The sequence below is a fragment of the Coregonus lavaretus genome (genome assembly GCF_964263955.1).
Source record: "Coregonus lavaretus genome assembly, contig: HAP1_SCAFFOLD_581, whole genome shotgun sequence".
Taxonomy (NCBI): domain Eukaryota; kingdom Metazoa; phylum Chordata; class Actinopteri; order Salmoniformes; family Salmonidae; genus Coregonus; species Coregonus lavaretus.
The window spans coordinates 172719-186436 of record NW_028156328.1 but is presented as its reverse complement, the minus strand read 5'-3'; the positions used below and the strand labels follow the sequence as shown (position 1 = coordinate 186436).

Sequence of the window (13718 nt, the reverse complement as noted above, 5' to 3'; positions counted from 1 at the left end):
AAATTACAGGCCTCTCTCATCTTTTGAAGTGGGAGAACTTGCACAATTGGTGGCTGACTAAATACTTTTTTCCCCCCCACTGTAAGTAACCAATATGACCTTTGGTAGGCCTGTGACTATCTTATTGCCTCTTGGAAAGTGAGGAGTTACTGTTTATTTGAAAGCAGAAGGAAGGGAATGACTTATGTACTGTGATAAAGATGTTATTCTACGTCTGTCTCTCTATAATGTAATCTCTCTCTCGTCTTTCTCTCTCCCTCCCTCTTGTTCTCATCGCCTACCCTGTCCTGCAACATTAGTTTTGTATATGGTTCAGACAGAGCAGTCACAGTATCACTGTTTGTTTCCTCGTCAAATAACTTTATTATGAGATCCCTTTTTCATCCATTCCACCGGCTCGCCGTTCAGACATCTATTAAACATGACTTTAGTCATTACAGGTGTCTTCTCCATGTGTACTGTGAGCTTTCCTAGTTTTGTGAATAACTCAGTGTATAGTCATAACTTATTTATTGTAAAGCAATCATATTTTTTATATTGTTTATTAACTCACTATTTTCTTTATGAAATCAGAAATTCTCTATCAGTCTGTTGTTTTTTCTATTAAAGCACTTGTGGTACAGGTAATTCTCTCTCTGTGTGTATTTCCTGTATCGGGTTGGGTAGCCTTATAAAATAATATTGTATTTCTTGTAAATGTCATTTTAGACTGCCTATGGGAGAAGTCTGCCTACAGCTCTGTTCTTTGCTATAGTACAGCTGCAGCTAGCCAGCAGATCCGACCCACTTGCTTACAGCTGCACTAGGGTCAGACAGGCTTCCTGTGTAGATTAAGACACTGCAGAGCCGGCGTGAGTTATGTCTCTGAAAACGTACCTCAATCCAGGGATAAGAAATGCGTGGACTCCAAATTGTCCCATTATCCCAACTGTTACACCGAGGAGATTGCATGAAAAAAATAGCAGTCGTTCAATCTTCTCTGTGTAACAGTCGGGATAATGGGACAATTCAGAGTATAACGCATTTCTCATCCCTGGATTGAGGTACGTTTTCAGAGACATATTTTGCACCCCGCAGTGTCTTAATCCAGGGTTTCCCAAATTTGGTCAACTCTCCCCTCCCCCCGGGTGCACATTTACATCATTTAGCAGACGGTCTTATCCAGAGCAGCTTACAAATTTGACGTTTTGGTTTTTGCCCTAGCACTACACAGCTGATTAAAATAACCAACTAATCTTCAAGCTTTGATTATTTGAATTAGCTTTGATGTGCTAGGACAAAAACCTAAACCTGCACCCAGGGGTGGCCCCTGGACCGATTTTGGGAAACCCTACAAAGTCTGTCTGACCCTAGTGCAGCTGTAGCCTAAGCAAGCGGGTCGGATCTGCTGGCTAAATTTCAGCCAGCCTATACCCAACCAGCTAGCACAGGTTGTGCACAAACACAGTGACATCGACTAGGCCTACCCAAAGCAACAAACCTCTATACCCGCACAACCAGATATATAAGATAGAGAAAAAAATGGAAAGCAAAAAGCATACCACGGAAAATCAGAATTTGACCCAAAAAATTAAAAGTAGGGAGCTCAGAATCGTGAAAAACAGGGCAAATGTCAAATCAAATGTATGGGATCATTTTGGAGTAATCGTTAACGCTGACAAACAACTTGTGGATGGATTCGCAGCATGCAAAAAGTGCAAACGGGTGTTAGCCTATGATAGTCAAAGAACGGGCACTTCCAGCTTGAAAAAACACATTGGGAGATGCACGGTAAGACGGCTATTGATTGATTACACAGTAGCCGACTGTAGTGTAGAACAAGGAGCCCAGTAGCGTTACCCTATGAATGACAAATATAGTTCGCTCGGGTCGAAGCCGTCGGGTTGCGATTCAATTCCATGCGGTTCGGGTTGGGGTAGCAGTCTTTCCTAATGGCGGTTTGCAGTCGGGTCCAGATAGATCCGTTTGTGGAGAATTATGGAAAAGTTGACTGTCGTCTTGCAGACACATAGTGTTTGTTTGTGTGAGAATTAAAATAATATGTGGGCTATTGTGAAACGGAATGCTTGATTCTATAGTTACATTTTGCATTTGTAAACTGTGTCTGCTATGTGGAGTGGTGAAGACGTTCGCATTTAATCATCGCGCATGCGCAAGTAAATGTCAGTCTAGATTCCAGACTGCTAGCTAGAAACAGTACGTTCAGGCGAGGTAGCGCAAAATATCCTTCCATTAGCTAATTACACAGTGAGAAGCTGTGGTTGTGAGATATGGAAAGTAGAAGCAGAGACCGTAAAAAAAGTCACACCTGGAAATATTTCAATGAAATCTCGTCCGAAAGTGTGACATGCAAGCTGTGTGCGGCTGTTCTGAAGCGGACGAGCGGAAGCACAACATCCATGTTAAACCATTTAGAAAGGATCCATCATCTGTCGTTAAGACATATAAAAACACAGCGAGAGCTGATGGCTGCCGTTAGAGGTAAGACTCCTGTAAGTGTTTTATTTAACTCTTAGGCGATTACTATAGCAAATTCCTGTTGATAGCTGGACAGGTCCCCCCTCGGCAAGTTTCTCGGCTTCCTCAGTTTGTACCGTATATACTCTTCACGAGGTTGCCATTTCAAAGTGTGCCTCGCATTTGTTTTAACCCCAAATACAGTTAATACGGTAAATGGCCGATATTTAGTCAGAGCAGAGGATTGCTAACAACTATTTCCGAGAAGAACCAGGCGAGTCTGCTGTTCTAGTCAGTTGTAAGATTATCTGGTTTGGTTGTCCATTGGTTCCTTTCATTCACAAAATGTCAACACCAAGTTCACCCAGTTTTGGTTCAACTGTCGCACAGCTCCGACAGAATTAAAGCTTCACTGGATAAATGTAAACCCTGCGACCAAAATATCAGATGTAAAGGAGGTGGCATGAAAAGGCATTTAGTCTCGTCATCAGGAAAACTGGACCTCCGAATGGGCTCTACTTAAACAAATAATTCGAGACCTCCACAGACAAAAGCAATGGAGCGCCAGAGACAGGTATTAAAACGAGTGGGAACAAAATATAAACGTTATGATGTTACAACATTTGAGTAACAATCAATAAAGAACTGAGTTAGGCTACATACATTCATGACGAATCTATCGATTGAATGCGCACATTTAGCTAAACGGATTCGAGGATTTCCGCATATTATACTAACCGGGAAATGCTGTTTTGGTTCCCAGTTATGTAAAATTTCAATTAAATGCTGACTCTCAAATAGCCGCCTGTCCCTTTTTAATAGCCAGGGCATCGGTACACATTTCAGCAAATAAACGCCTGTTTCAAATAAACGCCCCATTAAATGAATTGTTTACGAGGTTACCATGTCATGTGATGTCATGTACATAAAAAAAATATCATGTTGATTGCCATGGCGCCACCAAGAAGAAAATACGACATCAAATTCAAGCTAGCAGTGATCAAATTCACAGAGCAAAATTCGGGCGAGGCAACAGCCAGGCATTTTGGAATTGATCCAAAACGAGTGAGAGAATGGCGAAGTCAAAAATTCGAACTTCAACGTTTGTCTGAGGTGGATCAGAAGAGGGCGAGACTGCAAGGTGGGGGGAGGAAAAAGGTTAGCGAGTAGCTGGAGGCTAGTCTTTGCAAGTCTGGGGCGTATTCATTACGCCAATACAGTTGCAAAACGGTTCTTAAACGGAAGCAAACGGGGAGGGACCTACCGGATTTTGTCCAATAGAAACTCTCGTTTTAGTTCCAACCAACGTTCCGTTTAGCAACTGTTGGACTAATGATTACACCCCTGATCTGCGACGGACAACAGTGTGGTAGTCTTCAACATTTTATTGAGCAAAATCTGTGTACATTAAGGAAGTAGACACTTGGCTCCAATAGAAGCCGGTCTCTAATAAGCGCCGGTTGTGTTGCTTTATCGTTTGACGTTCTGGGGTTTATTCATTAGTTGCAGACCTTTGCAAAACGTTTCGCAACGGAAACCCGTTTAGCGTTAACTCTAGGAACCAAATGTAAGGAAACGTGGAGTGACCAACCTGAAATGGTCCAATATAAACTCTAGTATAAACGTTCCGTTTGAAGTAAACGGTGTCCGTTGAGAAACGCAACAGACCCTGATGTGAAATAAAACGTATTTATTAACAGTTTTATCAAACGTGTAGTTTGCTAATTTGGCTAGTCCAGCATAGATCTGAAGGAAAAGGCTTTGACTGTAGAGAGAGCATAAATAGGAAGCGATGGGACGCGCTAAAAGTAGCACGATATATGTACATGTCGGCTATGCAAAGCAGTATTCAAATACAACAACGGCATCACTTTACATTAACATTTTATTCATTTAGCAGATGCTCTTATCCAGAGCAATTTACAGGAGCAATTAAGGTTAAGTGCCTTGCTCAAGGGCACATAGACAGATTTTTGACCTATTCGGCTCAGGGATTAGAACCAGCGACCTTTCGGTTACTGGCACAACGCTCTTAACCACTAAACTACCTGCCGCCCTAATCCACTACATGTTATTTTGAAAATGAATACTGTTATTGACAGTCTATAAAACCACCCAACAAATAGACTACTACAGGGGACAACATGTCAAATGTAAAGCTTCAATAAAACATTTAAAAACGAAATAGCAGTTCCACCACTTGTTTTCGTATACATCTGGTGGGGGAAATGCAACACAGAAATATTATCTTCTGCATAAATTTACATGGTTAATAGCAATTGCAAATCTTATTGAAATGTGACATACCATAATGTTATTTTTTTTAATGGTTGTGTGGTATGAATTGTTTTTCTTCAGACATTAAAGTTAAAAAGAGAAGCTGCAATAAAAAGAGAAGCTGCAATAGAGGCAGAGAAGACCATGTCCAAGAGCACATATGAGGAAGATGAGGAGGAGGAGGAGGGGCAGCGCCCAAAGACTGGGATGTCAGTGGGTATCATGTATATTGGAAGATAACATTGGTAATAGGCCCACTGTATTAGATTATCTCAGAGCCCAGAACCAAATCTTGTCTGTTATGACAGACTATAGGTTATATATTTAGTTCATATAAAAGTTTGATTTTACAGTTAAAAATGGCCAAGCCTTTGCAAGACTGTTCTTCAGTGTTCTGATGGTTTGTTAACATTGTATTTCTGTGTTCCTACCTTCCCCCAGGCAAGATCCCAATACTTCAGAGGTAGCCATGACAGAAGGTTGTTTTCTGTTGTTTTTTGTTGTATCAGTTTCAATCTAAGATGTCCTCTATAGTCACTTATGTCAACTTTCAGATGGTCTCATAGGACGAACCCTGTGGTTATGATGTCACTCACAATATTCCTGTTTTTATGCTGTAGACGGGGCTGCAGAGCAGTTTGAGTTTCAGTATGGACTGGAGGGAGCAACATTTAAGAATGAGAATGGGGAGGTGAGTTGGCACTTAACGCAAAGTAGTGATTGAATGAGCAGGGTTTTTTCGCTGTCCCCTACCTCTTTCACTCTTGTAGTTAGCTACAGTACTTTTGCTCTTTTCTTCTACTCTGACCCCTTCTTTTTTCTGTGCAGTGCTCAAAGAGCCATCTGTCCATCATCAAAGTGGAACAACTGGACCCCCTTCTCCCTGACCAAAACAGTACGTTTGTGTGCATGTCTACTATAACAGAAGGAGAATAAAGGACCATCATATTAGGAGGTGTGTTGGCTCCTTGGTTTGGACTGGGATAGGTCAACCTGTCTACATATCCAATGTGCACTTATCAGGAGTCAACTCAATTCTTTCCCCAGACTCCAGCTGTGGTTCTGGGTCACCTAGGGATTCTGGGCCTCCTGGCTCATCTGGTTTTGGGTCCAGTATGAGTCCAGCTGCACAGTTCTTCAGGAAATGCCACCAGGCAGGCTGCACACAGTTCATCTTCTCTGAGTTCGCCTCCCGCCTCAACACCGTCACTGAGAGGATTTCATCCCAGCAGGCCAGCGAAGAAGGTGAGACAGAATAATACAATAGACTACTATTAAATACAGTGCATTCGGAAAGTATTCAGACCCCTTGACTTTTTCCACATTTTGTTACATTAGTCTTATTCTATAATGGATTAATTAACAAAATCTATCTACACAATACCCCATAATGACAACGTGAAAACGTATTTTTTGAATGTTTTGAAAAGTTATTAAAAATAAATAACAGAAATACCTTATTTACATAAGTATTCAGACCCTTTTCTATGAGCCTCAAAATTGAGCTCAGGTGCATCCTGTTTCCATTGATCTGTTTCCATTGATCATCCTTGAGATGTTTCTACAACTTGATTGGAGTCCACCTGTGGTAAATTCAGTTGATTGGACATGATTTGGAAAGGCACACACCTGTCTATATAAGGTCCCACAGTTGACAGTGCATGTCAGAGCAAAAACCAAGCCATGAGGTCAAAGGAATTGTCCATAGAGCTCAGATCTGGGGAAGGGTACCCTTTCTGCAGCTTTGAAGGTCCCCAAGAACACAGTGGTCTCCATCATTCTTAAATGGAAGAAGTTTGGAACCACCAAGACTCTTCCTAGAGCTGGCCGCCCGGCCAAACTGAGCAACGGGAGAAGGGCCTTGGTCAGGGAGGTGACCAAGAACCCGATGGTCACTCTGACAGAGCTCCAGAGTTCCTCTGTGGAAATGGGAAAACCTTCCAGAAGGACAACCATCTCTGCAGCACTCCACCAATCAGGCCTTTATAGTAGAGTGTCCAGACGGAAGCCACTCCTCAGTAAAAGGCACATGACAGCCCGCTTGGAGTTTGTCAAAAGGCAACTAAAGGACTCTCAAACCATGAGAAACAAGATTCTCTGGTCTGATGAAACCAAGATTGAACTCTTTGGCCAGAATGCCAAGTGTCACATCTGGAGGAAACATGGCACAATCCCTATGGTGAAGCATGGTGGTGGCAGCATCATGCTGTGGGGATGTTTTTCAGTGGCAGGGACTGGGAGACTAGTCAGGATCGAGGTAAAGATGAACAGAGAAAAGTACAGAGAGATCCTTGATGAAAACCTGCTCCAGAGCGCTCAGGACCTCAGACTGGAGAGAAGGTTCACCTTCCAACAGTACTGAGTAGGCCTCCCGAGTGGCACAGTGGTCTAAGGCACTGCATCGCAGTGCTAGCTGTTCCACTAGAGATCCTGGTTCGTATCCAGGCTCTGTCGTTGCCTGCCGCGACCGGGAGACCCATGGGGCGGCGCACAATTGGCCCAGCGTCGTCCAGGGTAGGGGAGGGAATGGCCGGCAGGGATGTAGCTCAGTTGGTAGAACATGGCGTTTGCAACGCCAGGCTTGTGGGTTCGATTCCCACGGGGGGCCAGTATGAAAAATAATGTATGCACTCACTAACTGTAAGTCGCTCTGGATAAGAGCGTCTGCTAAATGACTAAAATGTAAATGTAAATGTAAAGGGTCTGAATACTTATGTAAATGTAATATTTCAGTTTTCTATTTGTAATACATTTTCAAAAATTTCTAAAAACCTGTTTTTGTTTTGTCATTATGGGGTATTGTGTGTAGATTGATGAGGGGGGAAAAAACAATTTAATCAATTTTAGAATAAGACACTAACATAACATGGAAAAAGTAAAGGGGTCTGAATACTTTCCGAATGGGACTGTAGTGTTGGCTAACTAAACCGGAGCATGCAATTTATAAAGAGCAATTGCAAACAATGTTATTGAATTGGGACTGGAAAACTGTTTGCTGTACTGTTGTCCATTGTGAAACTGCACCTTGTTGGATGTGTGCTTGTAATGCAATATTTTCATGATAAGGCCAGTATAGAGATTAACAAAAAATAATATCCTGTGTCCACAGATTTCAACCTCACCCTGAACGTGCTGGAGGCCTCTAGGATGCTGCCAGAGATCTTTGCTAAGAGAGACCAAGGTAAAGTATTTAAACATCCACATAAAGTACAAAATACACTCTCTTTGTGGCGCGTGGAATAAAGTCCCCATAAGTTAGTTCCTCATAGGAATTCTGGTTCGGAAGCACGAGTAACCTTGCCTGACACCAGAAGACCTACGTTAGCTCCCCGAGCTAAGGCTTAAGCTCGGTGGGCTAACACAGTTATGTGGCATGCAGGAGACCCGTCGTACTCATACTCTGACCGGTAACACCTCCATGCATGCATTATGACCTCAGCACTGGCCAGTAGACAGACACAGTGCCCAGAGAATTAATTTCACCCTAATGCCCTGTTTATTTTCCTTTGTTCAGAAATGGAGAAGAGACTGAAGGATCTGCAGAGAGAGACTGAAGCGGTGAGGACTGCCAGGTCTGCCATGAGAGATGCCTGTATCATGAGCTTCACCCGATCATGACGGCACACTGCTGAAGATCAAAGCAGTTTTATAAGGTGTTATAACTAGGGCCTGGAGTTTTCCTTGACAATGTGACCGGACTAGGAAAGTATAGGACCTGAAGTTTTCCTGGTCCGATCATGTGTACAGGAAAAACCTCACACCCCAATTTTAACAGAATGTAAATATTTCAAACCTTTTATATTTGCCATATTTTTCTACCTTTGTGTTCAAACATTTAACTCTGTGATATTTGAAAACAGTTTGTTGTACCCTGGCTACTGAGATGGGTGATATATTATACATTAAGTGAGTAATAGGCGATATAATGTTGTGACATACATTGGTTCTGGGTTCCGAGGTTATTGGCGTTTTATTCATGTTAAGTAGGTGATGTTTAGTGTCCGTCTCTGTGCTGTATGTACTTTGTGCTTACTAACCCTTCACAGGTTAAATATGTCCTTATACTGTATGTGTGAACCAGTATCTCTACATTTCTCAATGGATGGGTACTACATTTACTGTAAGACTAATTCATTAGGAATACACTGTAATATAGTATACTTGAGGAAAGCTGAGAACTGTGACATGTAATGAGAATGCATTAAACTTTTGTTATGTAAATTAGTCGTGATGACATTTCAGATCTGAAATGTCCTGTAAACAAAAATGTTCTAATACAGTAATAATGTAATATAAAGTTACTGCTCTGCTTATGGATGACAGTGGAATGGGAGGTGTATGTAGGCAGCGAACCTGGGAAGGTATGAAATGGGGACATTTATGAAATGGGGAAATTTTAACTGAAATCCTAAATCCCAAAATTATTGGTTTATGCATTTTAAATAGGATTATCAGTTCTCTTCTAGAATGGACTGAATTTAAATGGTACATTAGTTTCTTGACAGCAAGTAGCCTAGCAGCAAATATTGTAGTTGTAGTAGTAGCGTTTGAGAGATTCGATCTTTGAGATAACTGTGGTTGGCATAACGCCCTCTTGAGCCCCCAAGTGTACTGAAACTAGCACCACGCCCAGACTTGTCTGAGCACCCAATACAATAGCAATCAGTCGATAAAATCGAGAACCATCATCAAATCAACGTTTCATATTGTGGTGTAGATGTACTGTGTTGACAATGACACAATAACGCGAGATCACATTTCCAGCATGGCGGACAACCAGACCTCCTTTCCGCCAGAGGAAACAAAATGGTAATTAAGAAATAAGTGAGCATTGCATTTGCAGCTCATAAATTAATAAAAACATTAAAACGTAGTTTTAAACGTTACCTCTGAACATGCTCCGGCAACTCGTGGCCAGCTGGCTAGTTTGACTGACATTGCTAGCCCACGGGCGCGTTCTAGGTGGACTTAATTGTGTCTGCTTCTTAATTTATGGGTGTATTACAACGCTTGGATAGTTAACATAATATATTAGCATAATTGGTTCACATTATTTGATGATTTATTAGCCTCTACTTGTATTTTTTACAAATCACAAATGACGTGCTATGCAACTATTGGTTCATGCAATGCATTTTCTGCAATTTGGTCAGGGCCTGGAACATGACCCTCAACTATCTGAATCAGGTAATGAATGCTAGGTTAGGGTTGGACTGAATACCAACAGGATGGTAGATCTCCAGGAAGAGTGTTAGGTAGCGCTGTTGTAACCTATGTAAGTACTAGGTTGTATTTGTTGGTGCGGACCGTAGCAAAACTCCCATTTGCGATGGAAACTCAAAACAAGAGTTTCCTATAGGACAAGTTCAAGTCGTCCCTTGCAGTTTCAGTCAGTTTTCATTCTGTTTGGAGCCTAGGGAATACGACCCTGTACTGCCTCCAACGAAGTCCCAGGCTTTTGTGGACACACTGCCCGACGACGGCTCATTTGCACTTTTATAGTTTCAGTTTTGTTTTCATGTGTAGAGAGCAGTGTCGCGCATTGATCGTTGACCGATGACCTACCCAGATTCTACTTTATGAATTCAGAAAGACTGACACTGCTCACCGGAAAGATCAAAGGGAATGATGTGACGGACTGGTCGTGGTCTCCCATCTCGTCTGTGTGTGGTGTCTTTAGATTGGTCTGTTACACCTTTCGCAGCAAGACTTGATTGCTACACAATCAGTGTTGGTGGTAATTGCTTTTGGTACAGCATGATAGGCACAAACTCTCACAAGGTTTTAGTTAGAATTTATTAGTAGACAAGTAGAACATTTTAAGGCACAGTGTGAATTGCATTTACTCGTGAATTGCAAGAGACAAAACTGTAAAAACGATTGGTCGCTAAATACGGAGAAATGACGGACTAGAAGGACCAGGTAAAAACGGTTGGCTGGTATGCCCTCACCGGTCTGAGCGGTCGGCTGTGAATGCCCTCACCCACTATGTACTTACAGTGGGGAGAACAAGTATTTGATACACTGCCGATTTTGCAGGTTTTCCTACTTACAAAGCATGTAGAGGTCTGCAATTTTTTTTATCATAGGTACACTTCAACTGTGAGAGACGGAATCTAAAACAAAAATCCAGAAAATCACATTGTATGATTTTTAAGTAATTAATTTGCATTTTATTGCATGACATAAGTATTTGATACATCAGAAAAGCAGAAGTTAATATTTGGTACAGAAACCTTTGTTTGCAATTACAGAGATCATACGTTTCCTGTAGGTCTTGACCAGGTTTGCACACACTGCAGCAGGGATTTTGGCCCACTCCTCCATACAGACCTTCTCCAGATCCTTCAGGTTTCGGGGCTGTCGCTGGGCAATACGGACTTTCAGCTCCCTCCAAAGATTTTCTATTGGGTTCAGGTCTGGAGACTGGCTAGGCCACTCCAGGACCTTGAGATGCTTCTTACGGAGCCACTCCTTAGTTGCCCTGGCTGTGTGTTTCGGGTCGTTGTCATGCTGGAAGACCCAGCCACGACCCATCTTCAATGCTCTTACTGAGGGAAGGAGGTTGTTGGCCAAGATCTTGCGATACATGGCCCCATCCATCCTCCCCTCAATACGGTGCAGTCGTCCTGTCCCCTTTGCAGAAAAGCATCCCCAAATAATGATGTTTCCACCTCCATGCTTCACGGTTGGGATGGTGTTCTTGGGGTTGTACTCATCCTTCTTCTTCCTCCAAACACGGCGAGAGGAGTTTAGACCAAAAAGCTCAATTTTTGTCTCATCAGACCACATGACCTTCTCCCATTCCTCCTCTGGATCATCCAGATGGTCATTGGCAAACTTCAGACGTGCCTGGACATGCGCTGGCATGAGCAGGGGGACCTTGCGTGCGCTGCAGGATTTTAATCCATGACGGCGTAGTGTGTTACTAATGGTTTTCTTTGAGACTGTGGTCCCTGCTCTCTTCAGGTCATTGACCAGGTCCTGCCGTGTAGTTCTGGGATGATCCCTCACCTTCATCATGATCATTGATGCCCCACGAGGTGAGATCTTGCATGGAGCCCCAGACCGAGGGTGATTGACCATCATCTTGAACTTCTTCCATTTTCTAATAATTGCGGCAACAGTTGTTGCCTTCTCACCAAGCTGCTTGCCTATTGTCCTGTAGCCCATCCCAGCCTTGTGCAGGTCTACAATTTTATCCCTGATGTCCTTACACAGCTCTCTGGTCTTGGCCATTGTGGAGAGGTTGGAGTCTGTTTTATTGAGTGTGTGGACAGGTGTCTTTTATACAGGTAACGAGTTCAAACAGGTGCAGTTAATACAGGTAATGAGTGGAGAACAGGAGGGCTTCTTATTAGTGGTCCTCTGTAGCTCAGCTGGTAGAGCACGGCGCTTGTAACGCCAAGGTAGTGGGTTCGATCCCCGGGACCACCCATACACAAAAAAATTTATGCATGCATGACTGTAAGTCGCTTTGGATAAAAGCGTCTGCTAAATGGCATATTATATTATAATAATTATTATTATTATTATTATTAAAGAAAAACTAACAGGTCTGTGAGAGCCGGAATTCTTACTGGTTGGTAGGTGATCAAATACTTATGTCATGCAATAAAATGCAAATGAATTACTTAAAAATCATACAATGTGATTTTCTGGATTTTTGTTTTAGATTCCGTCTCTCACAGTTGAAGTGTACCTATGATAAAAATTACAGTCCTCTACATGCTTTGTAAGTAGGAAAACCTGCAAAATCTGCAGTGTATCAAATACTTGTTCTCCCCACTGTATAACTGATTGGTTTGGTTCTGCCCTCTATAGTGCTGTCCAGTTAGAACATGATGTTGAGGCCCATCACTGTACTTTTGATAGTCACAACCACACACACACAGACACAGCTGTTTCCATTTGAAAATGTTTATATGATTTTGGTAATCCGAATGACTTGGAATCTTATTGTTGTGGTTCTATAAGACAAAGATATGCACACATGTAAACAGTATTAGTTAAGGGTTATAACTATGCAATATACATATATGTATATTAATGGCAAATGCATTACACTTATAACATGTATATAAAGGGCTATAAACACAGCATCAATATAAACATAAACATTCACCTCTTGGAGAGAGAGAAACTAATTACTTGGATTGACAAAGTGTCAAGATTTATGGCACCCTCTCTCTCCAGCCTTGTGTAAGAATCTGCCGGGCTGAGAAGATCGCTCATGGCAGCGCAATAAAATACCTTAATAAAGGCCACTATGGAAAACGCTGTGATAGCGTGTGCATGCAAAATACTATGTTTATCAATAAAACAATTAAACCACTTCTACAAAAGTACTTGTGCAACCAATGCAATAACACGTATGGCAGTACGGAATAATACTACATATGAGTCAATATCACTATGAGGTGCCTTTGGTGTCCTCATCAGACTCACTCAGTCATCATGAAAATGTAGCAGAATAATGAAAGTCTGAGGTCTTATTATAAGTGGCCAAACATTTGCACACATATCAGTAGAATGATAAGTCTTTAAAAAAGTGTTTCCTTCATTTTATTAAATTTTTTTCATTGGATGTACGTGATTTTGGCATGTCCCACACACTGCTCTGCTAACTACAGTGTGTGTAATAAGTGGTTAAATGATACTAAATCCCAAAAAAAATGTACATGGTTTTACTGTCCACAATAAGTTATTTGATAAAACAAGTAATTTTGATCTTGTATATTGTATTTTCATAATCATATTGAACATTTTGCATGTATCCCTTAAATTGCTGTCCACCCTGTCATTATGGGGTAACTGCCCCTTTAAAAAACCCACTGATGTTTTCAGTGACATCACTACTAGCATTTTGTCTTTCTTCAATGAAGGCTGAAGCAGTGTCTAGTTGCAGAGTAAGTATTTACACTTATGTTTCATAATTTTCATCATATTATGTGTGTAGTTGGATGTTGTCAAGCTTAACATGT

General features: G+C 41.7%; 1 protein-coding gene across 10 annotated transcripts; it reads left to right on the top strand.

Annotated features, from left to right (window-relative positions):
• The first annotated feature begins 1439 nt into the window (after positions 1-1439).
• LOC311126457 (uncharacterized protein) lies at positions 1440-9051 on the top strand. Of its 10 annotated transcripts, none has more exons than XM_084200457.1 (8): positions 1440-1770; positions 4816-4943; positions 5176-5213; positions 5355-5425; positions 5563-5629; positions 5782-5979; positions 7844-7915; positions 8249-9051. In XM_084200457.1, the coding sequence occupies exons 1-8, from the start codon at positions 1522-1524 to the stop codon at positions 8350-8352; spliced, it is 927 nt and encodes a 308-aa protein (XP_084056583.1). In that variant the 5' UTR covers positions 1440-1521; the 3' UTR covers positions 8353-9051. The 10 variants fall into 10 exon arrangements, 9 of the variants coding, with proteins under 9 accessions (XP_084056583.1, XP_084056584.1, XP_084056591.1 ...); XR_014612983.1 differs by having other exon boundaries at positions 1444-1770; positions 5176-5197; positions 8249-8951; XM_084200458.1 differs by having other exon boundaries at positions 1708-1770; positions 4816-4947; positions 5176-5197; positions 8249-9029.
• Positions 9052-13718: the final 4667 nt, after the last annotated feature.